This window comes from Sciurus carolinensis, chromosome 10 (assembly GCF_902686445.1).
Source record: "Sciurus carolinensis chromosome 10, mSciCar1.2, whole genome shotgun sequence".
Lineage (NCBI taxonomy): Eukaryota > Metazoa > Chordata > Mammalia > Rodentia > Sciuridae > Sciurus > Sciurus carolinensis.
The window spans coordinates 46,563,138-46,581,152 of NC_062222.1; the positions used below are offsets into that span (position 1 = coordinate 46,563,138).

An 18,015-nucleotide genomic window follows, 5' to 3' on the forward strand; every position below is an offset into this window, starting at 1 on the left:
AACATTTATTTAAAAGTTTTACTACATGGGTAGTTTCTATGGAAAAAGTACTGTGATCATTTTAGTGCTCCCTGTCCCAGAACATACAACAATCTTTTGTACATAATAGGTACCCAAAAATCTTTGACTAAAGTCACAAATTAATGAAGAAATAATTGTGTCATGTTTATTTGTCTGAGTTTTCACCAATAGGAAAAAAGTCAAAGAGACTGGCAGATATATCAAATTCATAAAAGCAGAATCTATTCTATGGCAGATATTTTAGTAACAGAGGCAATAATAACAACAAACTTTTACTTCATGATCTCATTTATCCACCTTCCACCACCATGAACTAGACAGGTCAGATGTTAAAGTCAATAAATCAAAGAGAAATCTGAATACTTAAATCGGAAGAATCCTTAGATCCATAAGACACGAATCATAGCATTAATTTTGTCACTTTTCAAACTCAAACACAGAATAATTATAAAAACACTAAATCTAAGTATGATTAACCAATATATTTTATCCTCAGATTTTGCTCATCCAGAGATCAATCAGAGCTTCCAGAGTTTGGTATCTTAGAACTGGAGCCTCAAAACATTACCTATTTCAAAATTTCCCAAAATTGTAGGTTAAAAGACTCACACTGTGTGTGTGTGTGTGTGTGTGTGTGTGTGTGTGAGTGTACATGTGAATATGTGTGCATGTATGTGTTTCAGATTTCTTCCCACAAGATCCTAATTCTTTCAGCAGGACTAGAAATCTGTTTTTTAAATAGGCTCCGCAGGCGATTCTCATGTCCTAGTGAATTTGGAAAACATGAACCTAGTTAAGAAGGGGAAATGTAATGATGCTTTCCAAAACCCTGCCCCTAGTTGGTGATGGAGCTAGAACTGGAAACTAATGCTGCCTTCCAATCTGACGGCCTCCATCTTCCCCACTGTGGTCCAGGCTGTTGTGGGTCAAGACCTCTCATCTTCATTTCACTTGCGTAGCTGATTCTAATTCCACTTCCTTCAAAAATGTTTCCTTCCACTGTCAGCCTCATTTCATGTAAACCAGGGCCTGGACTGAATATTTGTGACAGGAAATATAATATGATTTAAAATAAAATGAAATACTTTAAGAATTAGGGGCAGTAGAATGTCATTATTCCATATGGCCAATGATAATGCTAAATAAATCAGTGTTTTTTCAAAACTGTCAAGGACTCTATCAACACCAGTGTGTGGTGCCATATGTGGATTTGAATGTCAGTAGAGTGTGTGTGTTTGAACAGCAAAAGCTTTCCCACGACAAAACCTACAGCGTTTATTTTGGGTGCAGTTCACTAAGAAGGAAATACACAGAAAATCAAACATCATTTCTAAGGAACACAAACCCAAAGACAGCAAACAGGTCACAGCAAATCAATTGGAACCTCTGACTTCTCAGCCTGAGGATTAGCAGGGGATCTTCATGAATAAGAACTAAAGGAGTCCAGAATGTTTGAAGCATATTGAAGACTTTCATCAGTGACTACAGAAACTGAGGCCTCCATGGCACAGAAGGCCAGTGATAAAAAGCAGACTTTGATTGAAGTAGGCAGCAGAAACAGAACATTTTAGAACAAGCAACTCTTTATCTTGCATGACAGAGGTTGGAGTCTGGGGAACTGGCCCACACAGGTGAGTAGAAGAGCAATTGATCGCCTTCTGGTGGGCCCTGGGGGCAAAGGTTCACGGGAGCTATGGTAAAAGCATATGAACAAGAAATTCAAGTCTTCTCTTAGGTCCCACACTGCCACCTCCCTCACTACCACAAGCTTCTTCCCTAAATCTGGAAATAGACTGAAGGCTCACAGGACAAAGAAGGTGAAAAGGAAACTTAGCAATGTCCAGATTCAATGACACCATGAGAGAAGAATGTAGTTCTAAACTGATAGACCAGCTGTAAGAAAGCCTGCCACCTCCTCCCACTGCTGGCTCCCACCTCTCCAGGAAGCCCCTGAGAGCAGCCATTTATTTCCATTCCCCAGGGAGCTAACTTGTTGGAACACTATCTTAGGTTTTATGTTATGAAGTGCAGAAAGTTTTATTTCACAATGAAAGACCATCTCATCTCCTTTTTTTTTTTTTTAAATGATGGTCCTTAAAGGGGCACAAATTTACTTTCTTAGACAGCCACAGCTCTCCTCTCAGTTTATTCATAAATATCAATACTCAAGGCAGGTGAGAAAGAAATCAAATGACTCAAATAACACCCCGAGTGGCCAGAAGATCTGCATGTAAGTCTTAATTCTGTAAAGAACACTAGGGCTTGATTTTGATTTTGCTTCCTGAAAAACATGAATGGGGACTGCCAACCTAGACCTTGAGCGGTGGTAGACATGTATCTTCCAGGGCAAAATGCAGCCCCTGCCCTACCCACAGCTATGTTCTCCTTTGATCTACAGAGGCATGCACCCAAGTTCTCAGCACAGGAATCAAACCTAGCAAGTTCTGCAAACTTGAACTTGGATTTTTTCCCCTCAGTAGGGCCTTTCAGAGCCTTTACCATGCTGTTACACATTTTAATACTCCAAGAAAGTGTGTGTGTGGCAGTCAGTGGTGGTGGGGGTCAATAGCATTGGAATTACAGCTTCAGTCTGTGTGTTATCTCTGGGGTAATACATTGAATATTATTTCATTTAACTGGGTAACATTAGGAGGTAAGTGCTCTCATCTCCAATTACAACAGAAGAAACTAAAGTTCAGAGCAGTGAGCTTGACTTATGGTCATAGGATCAATAAGTATCTGCGAGAAGTTATTGAACTGTGACTTTCTCATCATAGATCCTGGCTTCTAAGCATCAGGTTCAACTGCTTACCCCAAACTGGATGCACCAGGAACTCTTAGTACTTAGAGTGTTTTAGTCTGATTTTGTTGGGGGAACACACCATAGGAAATGTTTCTAGCACAGTCACTATCAGGCTGAATTCTCTCATGCTATGTTCTAGAAACTAATTGTGAGGTAGGACCCTTCCAGTAGATTCCTGTAATCATATCACCTGAATAACTTTATATCTAATTCTGTAATGTATTGCATTCCATATATAATGAATTCTCTGCACTCCTTGGCTAAACTCCTTTCTCCACCTTCCAAGATAGCAGTGTTACATTTTCAAATCTTTCTCTATTCGCATCGCCTGGGACTTCCTCCTTTGTCATTCTTGCCTCCCTCTGTAACCACCCTGGATTATCATCCCAGCTCAAGATCACATCTGCAACAGTACTTTTGTTGTGTAAGGTAACAGTCACAGATTCCAGGAATCAAGACATACACAATAGACAATATGTGGGGGCCATATTTGACCTCCAATAGCTAATGATTACTAAACAAATATTATGAGGCCATTGTTTTGAACTGAACTCCTTTATTAGACCCCCAAAGACCAGACTAAACTGCACCAATATGATGTCAATCATTCTAAGTGCCATATAATCAAACAGCTTTAATGAATCAGATGGATTCCCAGTTCTTCCTCTGAAGTAGGAGATTCCATTCTCCCTGAGTAGTCCCTTCTGCTTTAAAGTAGAAGTCCCTTCTGCTTTAATCCTTAGAAAAAAGTAACCTCATCCATATGGTATTTTTTTCCTTCCTCTTGCTGTAATTCTTATTCCTACCTTACACAACCTGCTATTTTGAAGAATGGAGGCTGCTCTAATTAATGAATCTCAAATAGAAGCCAAATAGAACTATAACGAATTTTTTTATAATTTTTCTTCTGACACAATGTTGAACATCTTTTCCTGGACTTATTTGCCATCTTTATATCCTTTTTGTTGAAGTGTGTAAGTCCTTTGTTTATTTTTTAAGTGGTTTGTTTTGTTATTGTTACATTTGAAATTTTAACAAAAATAAATTTTGGACATATATCTTTTGTCAGGTATATAATCACGAATGCTTTTTCCAACATAAGTTTGGCTTTTTATCCTGTCACTGCCTTTGATAGAACAACCTTTTTGATTTTGATGTATAATCATCAACTTTTTCTTTTATGGATTCTGCCTTGTTATCATATCTCAGAACTTTTTTTTTTTTGTACTGGGTATTGAACCCAGGGGGGCTCTATCATTGAGCTACATCCTCAGTTCTTTTTATTTTTTATTTTGAGACAGGATCTCACTAAATTGCCCAAGCTGGTCTCAAACTTTCAACCTTCTGCCTCAGTCTCCCGTGTAGATGGGATTACAAGTGCACACCACTGCACCCGGCTCAGAACTCTACTTAACTCCAGGACACAAAGATATTTCTTCTTTAAGTTGTATAGTTTTATATCTTATATTTAGATCTGTGATGCATTTTGAGTCAATCTTTGGGTGAGGCCCACAGTTCTGGTTGAGGTCCATTATTTCATTTGTAGATGTCTAGGCATATAAACATCTGGATGTCTAACTGGTTCAACACTATGTGATGAAGATGATCCCTTTCCCACCAGATTGCTTTTGCACCTTTGTCAAAGATCAAACAGGCAAATTTTTATAAGTCCACTTCTGGATTTTCTATTCTGGTCCATTAATAAATGTGTCTATCTCTCTACCTCTGGGCTAATACCACAGTCAGCATAACTTTTAAAACTCTTACAACAATGCAGTTTTGTCGAACAAGGAGCAGTGGTCTAATATTTCTGTGCTGTAGGGAATCCTTCATCTTAAAAAAGCAGTTTAAACATCTGATTTTCAACATAAATTGTACTCACTTTTAATTAAAGACTACCACTGACATTTTAATGGATTCTCCAACATGAAGAATTAGGACAGTTTTTCCAGATGTTTTACATACATGTTCTCTCTCGCGCTGCTTTCTCTCTCTCTCTCTCTCTCTCTCTCTCTCTCTCTCTCTCTCTCACACACACACACACACACACACACACACACACACACACATACACACCACATGGCAAGACTCAGAAATCACTCTCCTGATTTATCTACTGAGTTCTGTCCCCATGTTTTTTTTTTTTTTATTATTGTACACAAATGGGATACATGTTGTTTCTCTATTTGTACGTGGCGTAAAGGCATACCATTTGTGTAATCATAAATTTACATAGGGTAATGTTTGATTCATTCTGTTATTTTTTTTCCCTTCCCCCCACCCCTCCCACCCCTCTTTTCCCTCTATACAGTCCTTCCTCCATTCTTGCCTCCCTCCCTAAACCTAACTCTAAACCTAACACTAACTCTTTCCACCCCACATTATGTGTCCTCATCCACTTATTAGCGATATCATTCTTCCTTTGGTTTTTTGAGATTGGCTTATCTCACTTAGCATGATATTCTCCAGTTTCATCCATTTGCCTGCAAATGCCATAATTTTATCATTCTTTATGGCAGAGTAATATTCCATTGTATATATATACCACATTTTCTTTATCCATTCATCAATTGAAGGACATCTAGGTTGGTTCCACAATCTGGCTATTGTGAACTGAGAAGCTATGAACATTGATGTGGCTGTATCTCTGTAATATGCTGATAATGGAGACTCCTTAGAAAACTTGGAATGGAACCACCATTTGACCCAGCTATCCCACTCCTTGGCCTATACCCATGTTTTTAAATATATGGTGTACATCTCCAGTTAGGGACGTCCTTCAACCCCAGAAGTCCCTCTGCATGTTAAAATTTGAGATTATACAACACTTTCTGATTTGCATTTAATTTGAATTTGATAAAGAGATTTAAAAATCTGATTCAATGTATTTATATATTTGGTCTTAGGCAGCTGTCATAGAGAAAAATATTTTACCATTATGTGAAATGAAAGAAATGCTTCATTGGCTATCTTTACACAATCCCAACAACAAAATTTACTTTTTCATTACATCCATCAATTATTCACAAACTCTGTTGAATTACACTAGCGAACTTCTATTTTTCCAGATTTCAATCAGTAAATGTAAACAAACTAACTAGAAATGTCGTTGAACAAGTGGATCAAAAGGAATAAAAAATTATTTATTGTAACATTATTAAAATATTTTTAGATACCATTCACAGGTGTTTTTAAGAATGCAAATATGAGATTTTAGTAGGTGACATATTGAAATTGACTCTACAGCAAAATCATATAACAATGGAAATATTTCCAATGTCTGTTTTCAAACTACTATATTCTTGTTCAAATCTCATACAATTAGCTGTCACTTTCTCACTCACTGTTGAGATCTCACCTTCAACTTAGAGGGATAAAGTTTTATTTTTCTGGTTATTTTTTGGGTAGCATATTATTGATATCTACTATAGTCACAGAAAAAGTTGATAATTGAAATTCTTGCCTTTTAAAAAAAAAAGAAGAACACATAATGTTTGATTGCTCTTGTTAGGGCTATCTGAGGTGGCTGGATGGGGGCAGACATCAGGCAGCCGAGCGTGCCAAGTAACAACCAATCAGACGCCAACAGATAAACCCTAGTGGCATCTTGCAACGGTCTGTCAATCAGTGGAGTCCCCAGCCAATCCCAGAGGGACACAAGTCCCTGCAGGCTCTCCAGTCAACCCCAGGGGGACATGAAACCCTCAAGCCTTCCCCCACCTATCCTGGACTACAAAAACGCCACCCTGCCAGAGCCCAAGCCGCAGCTCAACTTCCTAGACCCTCCGCCCCAGGTTTCACCCTAGAGGATGGGTGAATCTCACCAGAGAGCCATCCCCCCAGAAAAATGTTTTAATTACATCTGGCCTATCTGTCCTTCGCTTACCTCCATCTGACCTTACAGTTCTCCTAAGTGCTTTGCTTCAGTGTACTTTGTGGAAAGTGTGTAGGACAAATATTTTCATGGTTCCTCCTCATCCAATAAAAAGTATCTTAAGAATTGACTCAGTCTTGTTAGTGACTACAGCAGAGGCACCTGTGGCTCTTTGTGCAATTTGGTTTTTAACTTCTTTGCTCCACAAACTTGCTGTGAAGGCTGCCATGGAATTATCAACCATTTTTTCTTGGATGTTCCAGTACATGCAGTGACTCCACGGCCACTGGGACACTTTTACTGTTTGTTTTCATACAACATATTTTAATATGTAAAGAGGTCATTTCTGACTTATGAGAATTTTCTCTATGAAACCTTCTTTGATCCATCTTTCCTTCAACTGGTTCATGAAAGAAAATACTTCTCTTTGCATTTCATTGTTGAAACAGAGGTGTGTACAAATGTGGCTAAATTTACTGCCCTGGAGACAGAATACTCATGTTGATTCTACTGGATCCAATACTATTAACTGAGAGATTTTTAACTCATTATTTAATCCTCTGTGTCCTCTTTACATCTTTTAAACAATGGAGAAAATAATACTTCATGGGATTATTATCAAGAATTTAAAAAATAATTTGTTGAAGTGCTTAGAATCTTGCTTGACACACAATGAGTTCTTGGTAAATATTGGTTAATAAAAATACCAAAAAATACAAAAATACAAAAATCAACAGATGAATAGATAAAGAAACTGTGGTATATATACACAATGGAATATTATTCAGCTATAAAGAAGAATAAAATTATGGCATTTTCTGATAAATGGATGGAGTTGGAGAATATCATGCTAAGTGAAATAAGCCAATTCCAAAAAACCAAAGGCCAAATGATTTCTCGAATAAGTGGATGATGATACATAACTGGGGGTGGAGTGGAGGGGGGACAAGAGAAGAATGGAAGAACTTTGGATTGTGTAGAGGAAAATGGGGTGGGAGGGGATGGGGGAAGGAAAGAAAATAGACTGAGACAGACATTATTACCCGATATACATGTATGATTACACAAATGGTGTGACTCTACTTTGTGTACAACCAGAGAAATGAAAGTTGTACCCTATTTGTATACAATGAATCAAAATTTTAAAAACATGTATAAATAAATAATATTAAAATACAAACAAAAATATAAATTAATAATTTTAATGTTATTGTATTTTTTAATATCTATTTTATCAAATTTCCAGTGATGCTTTTCTGTGCAGTTTTGAAGTCTTTACTGACTAAGGAACACATTCTCATGCACTGCCCTGTGGTTTCCCATGTATTATTTTAGTCACATTTTTCACCACAGGAAGCAGGAGGAGCAAGTGCTCACCAATAGCAAGAGACTTTTCCCTTTTTCTGTAATGTAAGAAACCTCAAAAGAGGTTTTTTATTAGTAAGCTTAATAAATGTGGTCTTAAATATTAGAACTTGGAACACAACTGTAAAAATTACTAAAAGTTGTTTTCAGATTCTGGAAACCCATCTTTAAATATCTCACTTGCCCTGGTGGCTAAATATGGCCATTAACTAACACATTGGGTACATTTTACAATTTTTGTGAGGTTCATCACTAAAAATAGCAAGTGTAAATCCACTTTTCAGTCTGCCTCCTTGTTAATTTTCCCTTATTTCTTGTTTAATCTAAGAGATTTACTTTGCTTTCAGTTCTTAGGTAGGCAGCGTAGAGTTCATTCCAGAAGTAAAAGAGACAGGGCTGCCCTTCTCTCATTGTTCTCTTGGGTTTGCAATATCTGTATAGTCTGCAGTCTCTAGTTTCTTTGTAAAAAGGTTTTAAACCACTTGTTGAATTTTGTAAAAGTTAGTTTAAAGAAAATCAAATAGTAAGATCCATAAAAGTTTCCAAGTAAATCATAGCCCATCCCACCTCTGGCCCCTGGCACTATGAAGTCCCACTCTCAGTCCAAGCACAAAGTTCATGTTGAATAAAATATTGCTGGCTTGATTTAAATTAATCCAGTGGTGTAATGTACAGTTAAAAAAATTTCAAACCTATTTTCAAAGTACTTTTAACACAGAGAACGAGTTACATTAAGACGTTTTCCTTAAGCCAACTTAAAATTATTAACCAATAAAATTATTATATTGAGGGGTCCTTCAGCATTGCATTTGGGAAGTGTTGTATGCATTGTGATTTTGCTGAATAAGAGCCTTTGTGCCTGAGCTGTAGGCCTGGGAGGATCCTGAGTTCCCTCCTGGCACTCAGTCTCTCCTCTATAGCAGGAGGTAGCTGGTTAGATAATACTAAGAACCCTTTCTAATTTAATATTTATCGACTCAATTTTTATCCTACCTGAGTTATGGAAATTGGTAGTTTACATGTTTGTAACATTTTTGTAAAAAGGCCTAAGTTTGTGGGAAATTCCTAGAAAAATGTTATTCATCTTAACCTCTACTTTCTGTGAAATGTTTCCTTCTCTCTGCTTCTCTACACTTCAAATACCAAATCAATAATGTCATTACAAGCTCTACTAAGGAAAATAAAACATAACCCAAAACAAACAACTTCCCCCAAGAGACATTAAATGCTCAATACTCTGAAGGAAGTCTAAAAAGTTCATCTTTTCATTAAATCTCTAAAAATTTTATTGGAGGAAAAAAATTTGATTTGGCTCTTATTTATCACCAACACAATTACTTTCTCCTTTGACTACTTTTAAATGATGTTCCTGAAATCACAAGTTTAAACATAAATATTTGCCTACAGGTACTACACTCTGAGTACTCCTGGTAAACAAAATAAAATTTCACAATGTTGAAGTCTATACATTTTCTGACTTCAATATCATTGTTCTTGTTAATCTTGTCCAGTTCAGTGCTAAGTTCTGTGTCCTAGCTATATGTAAATATAACTGTAAAGATATAGAGAAAGAAATACTTTGTATAATTTTCTTGGAATATTGAAGGCAAATGTAATATATAGCAAGAAAAACCATTTAGAAAAAAAATAATTACTTGGGGACTCTATGTTCCACCTTATCAGCAAGGAAAACAACAAATCAAAAAGAACATCCTGATTAAAATGATCATTAGGACTTGACTCAACCCAGGAAACCAACTTTAGACTTCTCCAAGCATCATAGAAAATTTGAAAAAAATTACACAAAGCCTGGGTTTCAGCAACTTTAGACTTGGACTTTTGGGCAATACTTGAGACTATGGGGACTCTTTGGAAGTGGACTAACTGTATTTTGTATTGTGAGATGGGCATGAGCTTTTGAAGACCTTGGGCAGAATATTATGATTTAGGTATAAGGTATCCCCCAAAAGCTCATGTGAGGCACAATGAAAGAATTTTAAGGGATGAAATGATTTGATTATGAGAGGTGTCACCTAATCAGTGGATAAAAATAATATGAAGCATAATAAGCTGAATATTATTTCCTGATTCCTTTATCTTAAAGTCTTAATTATTCTGATTTTGAATAATGCATCCAACATGCTTTTATAATAGTGTCTCTTTAAATTTTATAAGTAAATAGGAAAGTAGACATGTATTGGAATGTGCTCCATGATAAATATGGAGAAGTCTGGACACAGTGGATATGAAGTGCAAACATTTAAACTTGATCTCCAGGACTCTATAGGTTTCCCCAGTTTCTCTTTGATGCTAGTTCTTCTCCTCTTTATAATCCGAACTGAGGTGTGAACTAGGGATATGATATCCTTGCACAAGGAAGCATTAGTAATACAAATCTCATGCCTTTGTTCTTACTGTTCCCATACTCTCCTCCATCACTGTCTTCAGCCTTGTGCATACCTACTAATTTTAACTTGAGTAGCATTTCCTCTAGGAGGTAGTTCTTGAGCCTATAAACTTCCCTCTGGGAAGAACTCACTACCTCACTTGTGGTTTACATGCACTCTCTTTCCTCTTCGGATACCAAAGAGCACCTCTAATATTTTCCTGCTTCTTTTGTGCCATTCTTTTATGGTGTTTGGTTAATAGCCAATATTACTGGTAATTGCCTACATATAAGGCAAGAGTCTAAGCATTTTACATTAATTAATTTTGTTTTCATAACAATCCTATGAGACAAGTACCAACAGTTTATAACACCTACATAATCAGACCTTATCAACTCAGAAGCTGAGGACTAACATTCCAGGCCAGGTACAGTGCAATGACCAGGGACCAGAGGACTATTTTATCGAAGTAAGCAAGCCAACAAGCAAGTGTGACCCTGGGACCACCTGCCTCAAACTACTCCATTTTTTCCTTTGCGAGACCAATTCACTTCTGTACTCCTTAAAATGTCTCTTGTGTTTGAAAAAGGGTATTTCATTCTGTCTCAGAAATAATAAAACCTGGTAATTTCATATGTATCAACACGCTATCTTAAAAGGGAGATCCATGCATGGAATGCTCCTGTTCAGCTTCATCTCAGAAGATAATGTACCAGTATTAAAAGACAGTCACTTATTGTGGGACTACTTGGTGCTTTTTAAATGCATTGAGAATTTAGATAGAACTTTTTTTTCACATGCCTTATTTCTTTCCTCTGAGGTGAAATCTTTGTTGTGATTTCATTAGAATAATCAGGAGACGTGAAAGTTTCAGTCGTTTTTCAATTTTGTCTTCCAAGGTATCATAAAGCTTTTGATCCACTTAGAGCATTTAAAATTCTAAACACTATTGCTTGAGTCTAAAAGATACACGTCTCCTGTACTGGGTAGATTAACATTAATGACAGTAACCTTTGTGATTTCCCTGCACACCAAGGAGAGGCTAATTCCTTTGAGTTGGAAATCCTATAGTAAACAATAATATGTGCTTCAGATGGAAGGAGAAAAACACAGTGGATCCTTGGTATTTCTGCCTCTGGGCCTGTTTGTAAATCTCAGAAGAGAAGGTGCCCACATGCACAGGGTTGGTATCAGCAGGCGCAGAAAAATAGAGTTCAACTGATACTCCATCTTTGACCTAACATTTATACGGGAATAAAATCTCTGGAAGAAGAATGAACTTCTTCAAGGTCTTGAATTTTTAACCAGAAAATTGTTGACATGGATGAAATGAAACACTCTCAACTGAAACAGCACATGGCCAAGGCAGCTGCCATGATGCTATTAGACTCTGTATCCTAGCCACCATCTATCCAAACAAAGAACCGCCTGAGGAATAAAACTCACTTATAGCACACCAAGCTTATGCATGACACACTGACAGGCTGTTCTGAAGGAGGATAGGGACAGTGCCTTCCTATTCAAAACCCTTATCACTGGTAGGGTCTTTGTAAGTCCATCAGTGCATGCAATGAATCATCCTCATAGTAGTCAGTTAGGTCTCAAAGACCTTCACATTTACAAAAATCCCTGTGGACTAAGCATCTTAGGACATACTTTGAAAACCCAGACATTGCAAGACATGAGCATGCTTGGCCAGACTTGGGAGAATCAGAAAATTAAGGTCCAAAGTAAAAACAGACACACATACCAATTCAAACTCCAGGCTTAGAAAGAAGGTCAAGAGGTGATGACAGTAGTTCCTGCTCTGTATTTGGTTAAAACAACTCAAGTTTCTATAGATTTTCTAATTTCCAGATTTGAGAGGAAAGCTCTGAAAGACAATGTCAAGGAATAGAGCAACTCCTAAACAAAGACTCATTTACATGTATTCTTCCACAATAACACTGATCACCCAAGAGAAAAGAGAAATGCATTTTCAGACATAGTCAGGTTTCATGAAGTGTAAAAATCCTTTCTGTTTCATTTTATTCTGCTTCTACACCTAGCAAAAATGTTCTTCATCCTCCCAGGCCTGACTCTCAGTCACCTGCTTGTCATGGGCCCCAGCAAATGGAACAGGTGGCAAGGGACTGGAGTGATGGTATGCAAAGCCACCTCGGTGTCAAGAAACAAGCTCTACAAAATGAGTCTGCATCTTAGTTCACCTAATATCCAGGTAATATTTCCTTCGTGAAGAGCATTAGCATTCTGGATGACAGTGTTGATCTGTAGGCAAGAAGCAAACAGACGGTGGGGACACTTGCATTCCAGTTATCTTGATCGGGGTTTCTAGTTAAGGTTCTCATCTTTCTCCGTTCTTTCTTTAAGTTAATTCTAACATTAGAAACCATAACATATCGAAACTAACATTTTGTTCCCCAACTCTAGGATTGCTCAAATTTGGAGTAATAACTAAAGTTAAACTAAACACTGAACTGCTTCATGGAAATATGAAAATGTCTTGAAAAAGCTTTAGAATTTCCTTGAAAGAAAGTATGTTCTTTCCATTGGTGGCTCTAATGCATAGTCAGCATTGAAAACAAACACATTAGCACTATGCTGACAATAATCCCAAGAGGAGTGTATAATTATCTTTATTTTACAGTAAGTAAAATGAGACACCATGTTCACAAGCAATAAGAATGGGATTTGAACCTTGGCAGGTGATTTGTCTCCAAAATTTATCGTTTTTTTAGCTAAGCTCTACTGACCTTCAAAATCAAAAAGCACCAGATATTTGGGATACCATTCACATGGTGTGCATAATCCTTCTGCAACGTCTCTACAGTTAGAATTTTGAAAAACCTTTTGTATAACTCTGGCTGAAAAAACAAACAAGATTTGGATCTAGGAATTATTCTGGTTTGCATGTGACTGGGAAACTGACCAAACCTGACCCAGTGCTGAAATCAGTGATTTCACTGTTCACTGTTAGAAGCGATCTACCCAGCTGGCCAACTTGGTACCACCCCAGGATCTCCTCCTGCAGTCAGTTCTCTGAGGCTGTGCTTCTTCCTTGCCCTTCGTTTACCAAGAACATTCACATAAATGATGCAGGTTCAGACGTCAGAAAGAAACTGCTGCTCCCTTCTCAACTGACATTCGTCCTTCAGGGCAAACAGGCTTGAAGGTTCAAAAGCTACTTGCCAGCAGTTTCCTTTACCACTGTCCTCATTTACTTTAGCTTAACAAGAAGCAAAGAGAATACTCGATTTAAATAAAGGGGGTTGAGAATGGAAAGAAAACCCATTTTTGTGTTGCTACAACTTGGTTTCTCCGCTTAGCAGTTACATGAGTAACAACCTTGCTTCTGTTTACCTAGATCTGGTTAGACCAAAAGCTGGGTTTGGTGGGCTGCAGAGGTGGTCTGTCTCAATGCCCAGGGCAAGAGATAAGGCAAGTATAAATGGGGGGGAAATAGATGATGTCACTATATCTATTTAAAGAAGAGAAAGAAATATCATCGTCTGAAATGTGGGGTGGAAGGTGGGGTGCCAGGGTGTGACCCAGGCAGTTATCAACTAACATGAGACATTGAGTGTAAAGTAGCAGGTTTAAAATAGTGACTTACAAGGAACGAGGGAGCCAATAGGCAGAGTCACATAGTGACATCCCCACATTCCACCCTCCGGGGGGTTCTGTCACTGCACTGTTCAAAATAGGGCAACTCATGGTATGATCTGATCAAAGAAATTTAGTCAAGACACAGAGCCCAAAAGCACATTTATCAGGCATACTTTCCTAGTCATTCACGAAGTACATTTCACATGTCATCTCTCTCAATCCCCATAACAAACCAGGAGAGATGGGTATGATTTCCCAGTGATAATTCTGAGTTAATTGTTAGGAAGGAAGACAGCATAGATTTGAAATGAGACTTGGCTGCTTCTAAAACCTGTGTTTTTTCCACTCTGATACAGTCTTCCTAACACTCTCCCTATCCTGAGCTTCATGTTCGTTTGGTACAACCTGCCTCAGCAAAGCACTTCGGAGCTATCACCAAGGGTGGCAAGTGACAAAAGGCCTGTTCCCTGAGACCCTAGAGCTGTGCATCAGTGTTTATTTCTGTCATTGTGTCCCTTCTTTGGGTTCCACTTAATCAATCTGGGTTCTTCTTTACTAGCCACTGGCTGCCCATCAGCTCCTGCTATCACCCTTGGCATCCCATGTAGATGGTTGTGACCCACTCTGGTCATTTGTCAGCTACTTCTAGAAGAGATATCCATCCTACGGGTGCTTCAGTCTACCTGATGTAATGGTATCCAAATGTTTTCACTTCTGTGGCTGACGTCTGAGTGAGAAATTCATAGGGTTGTTTTTGTCTCACCCCAGTCCCCCGGCCTTTCTCTGCAGTACTGGGGACTGAACCTAGGGGTGCTCTACTACTGAGCTACACCCCCAGCCCCTTTCAATATATTTTTAGACGGGGTCTCACTAAGTTGCCAAGACCTCCAAATTTTCAGTGCTCTTGCTACAGCTCCCTGAGTAATGCTGGGATTCCAGGCATGTGCCACTGCACCAGGCTGTCACCCTCTTTTGGATTCTATTTTCTGGGACAATGTGATTAGCTGATCAGGGAAAGACTCATTCATTCAGCAAGAATTTACTGAGTTCACATGAAGAAAGCAGAAATGTTCTAGGTGCTGGGAGCAGAGATAATTAGCATTCAGTCCCTCCTTCAAATACCCTAGTATTCTGCTCACCTTTTACAGCTCTGCCTGGCGACAGTCCTGGGACTGGGAGCACCTGATTTCCTCATGCGTAACTTCCCTAAGGCTGGAGCCAGGACAGCAGCCCAGCCTTGGCGGTTTGGTTCGGGTCTGTTCTTGTTCTCTCAGTTTTGTGCTGACTTCCAGAGCTTTCTCTTTGGGAAATATCGTTGTGTTTTCCTTGATCTACCTTTTCTTGGAAGCCAAAAGGGCAAGGTGACAAGAAAAGAGTGACAGGGCAGCTTCTACCCTTGAACAGATGAAAGTGGCTGCCTCACCCAAGCCATAGGCTGGAGACACCCCCGCCAACCCCCACCGCCCCACATACAAGGAATAAAAAAGTAAATCAACAGTGAGAGAGAAAATGTTCCTCAGGCAAGGGTCTCAGATAGGATAGCAATTTGCATTCAGTAAAATTCCCTTTACTATGGGTTAAAAGCTATTTAATGTTGAGAGGAGCTGTGGCTTAGTTACCGAGTGTCACTTCTCAGCAGTTCTCAAAGTTACAACGCACCTGTTACTAAGAACACTGGCACTGCGTCAGGGCTTCAGAAACAGCGGCAGTGGGGAGCAGCAGGAGGAGGCTGAACTTGAAACTTTGGTTAATTTTCCACAATGATAGAATTACCTTTGCTCACTGTTCCCATTTTTTACTGATTTGTAGCAACTTCTAAATTCTTATACAAAGCTATCCAAAGAATGATTTTTCTTTATGGTTTACATAGAGACTGTTTCAAGAACAATTACCATATGTTTCCCCAATTTCCAATATAAATCTGATTAACTAAGTGTTAGTAACACCTCACATCAGAATAAAGACTGAGGTTTATGTGAAAAAAAAGCATTTTGGTAGTTTACAATGGGACACATTCACTGACACACAGAGCAACAATTGAAAACCATGACATTTCACAGCTGGTAGCAGATTAACAGTCAGTAAGGAAATAAACATGCGTCAGAAAAGAAAAATTAAGCAAATATACACACCTAAAGACGAATCAGAAAAAAAAAAATGTCTAAATGTCTGGAGTGAACAAGCATCTGTGGGCAGTGTCGCAGGGTGTGAATTCATTTTAATTGGATTACTTACCGACACAAGTGGAATTCCCATTTCCCAGGGGAGGACTTTGAGGACAGTTCCAGTGCTGCAGTGCTGAGATGCTAACAGAACTAAATTTAAAAACTACTGGCAATAAAAGGATAAGTAAGAGCAGCATACTCCTGATGGACTTCAACTTTCAATCGCCAAGAACTTGACTTTACTCCAGCACAGCCCAGGCAAAGTGAGTTTGTCTGACCCCCAACTGGTCCACCCCGGTCAGCCTTCTGCCCGGGGGCATTTTTTGGCCAGCTTTTCTTTTTCTCCTGCTTTTTCTTCACCTCAAGAGAGCTTCTGAATGCAGCCTGGAAGGATCCAGGAAAGATTTCTTTATCAGAGTTTTCTTTGGAAGCCAGTAAGACTACCTGACACCCTTATGACAAATTTCACAGAGTTTAACTGTCACGCTCTGGAGGCCGGTGGCTGACTTCACTGTGACAGGCAGAGCTAGGCAAGAGGCTTAGAGAGAGGAAAAAAAAGAAAAAGAGAAAAGAAAGGAAAGAATTGATGGAAAGTTCCAACCATGACCCCCGGGATGAGGTTGAAGAAGAAATATGTAGATAGGATTCCTCCCCAAACACGGTTTCTCTTTTTGAAAAGCAGAATGACTCCCCTTTCCTTTTTAAAGCTCTGTTGGCCCCACCTCCTCTCCTTTAGTGACACTTGAGTGAGGCTCTGTTTGCAAATGCGAATGTGGGCAATTCCATGGGACAGGAAAGCAGGACTGGCTGCCAGAGAGGAGATAACTGCTACTCACCATAAATATTCTAGGCAGACCAGGGAAAAAGCAATTAGGGGGCTGTGGAGGAGCACGTGTTTTCTGGGAGGTAACTGCCGAATATTGGCTGTGTTTGAATATCTTGAAGGATGGAGACAAGATTAAACCATGCAGTATAAATCAATAGTGAACAACACCGCTGATAACTCACATTTATAACAATTGATCATTCCCATGAGCAATACCAAAGATAATTTACCTTCAGCTCATAATTTGAATGAAATGTCAACACCAGTGCACATTCCTGGGGCTTCATCTTTTTTCTCTCTCCTGCATATTTTATAGCGGAATTTGAAAGATTATTCTTTCCAAATCAAAGGGAAACCCCTGAAGCCAAATGAAGAGATACAGTATGCACAGACACCTTTTCTTTCAGCATGAGCATAATAAAACATCGAGAGGGGCCAGGAGTGCAGGGAGAGGAGCAGATTGTTATTGTAGAGTCATGTTGGAAAAATAAGTTAATAGTGTAAAAACGAGGCAGCATTGGAAACCCAGCATGGCTGAATGCAATTCCTTCTCAGATAATTTGTGATCTTTCCACATCTTGGTGATAGAAAATAAAAACTTGACTATATCCATTAATTTTCTCCTCCCCCACTCTCCACTTGGAGCATCCCCAATAATTGCTTCAGGCATATACCCAGGGCCTAGAAATACCCAACTCAGGCAACTGTTTACACCAGACTTGATGAACCACGCAAATTTCTGCCAATTTACTCCATCCTGGAAAACAGATCTTTATTTAAGTTGCCCAAAGGTAGCGTTCCAAATGCTGGTCAAAATGTAGATAAAGAAATAATTATGAAAATAACAGCCTCAGTAGTGGTCCCCAAGACAGAGGGAACAGAACAACTTTAAGCCCTTTGCTCATATATAATTATGTCCTGATTGTTTGTCAAAGAGTTAAATCATGATTTCTCCAACTTCAACCAGC

At 38.7% G+C, this 18,015-nt stretch overlaps 1 protein-coding gene across 2 annotated transcripts in view; it reads right to left on the bottom strand.

The window, feature by feature from the left end:
• Egf (epidermal growth factor) overlaps positions 1-16,885 on the bottom strand; it is an 84,512-nt gene extending 67,627 nt beyond the window's left edge. For both annotated transcript variants that reach the window (XM_047567300.1, XM_047567299.1), the window contains exon 1: positions 16,292-16,885. In XM_047567300.1, the coding sequence (XP_047423256.1) occupies positions 16,292-16,418 (127 nt within the window). In that variant the 5' untranslated portion in view covers positions 16,419-16,885. The remainder of the gene's footprint in view (positions 1-16,291) is intronic.
• Between the last annotated feature and the right edge of the window lie 1,130 nt (positions 16,886-18,015).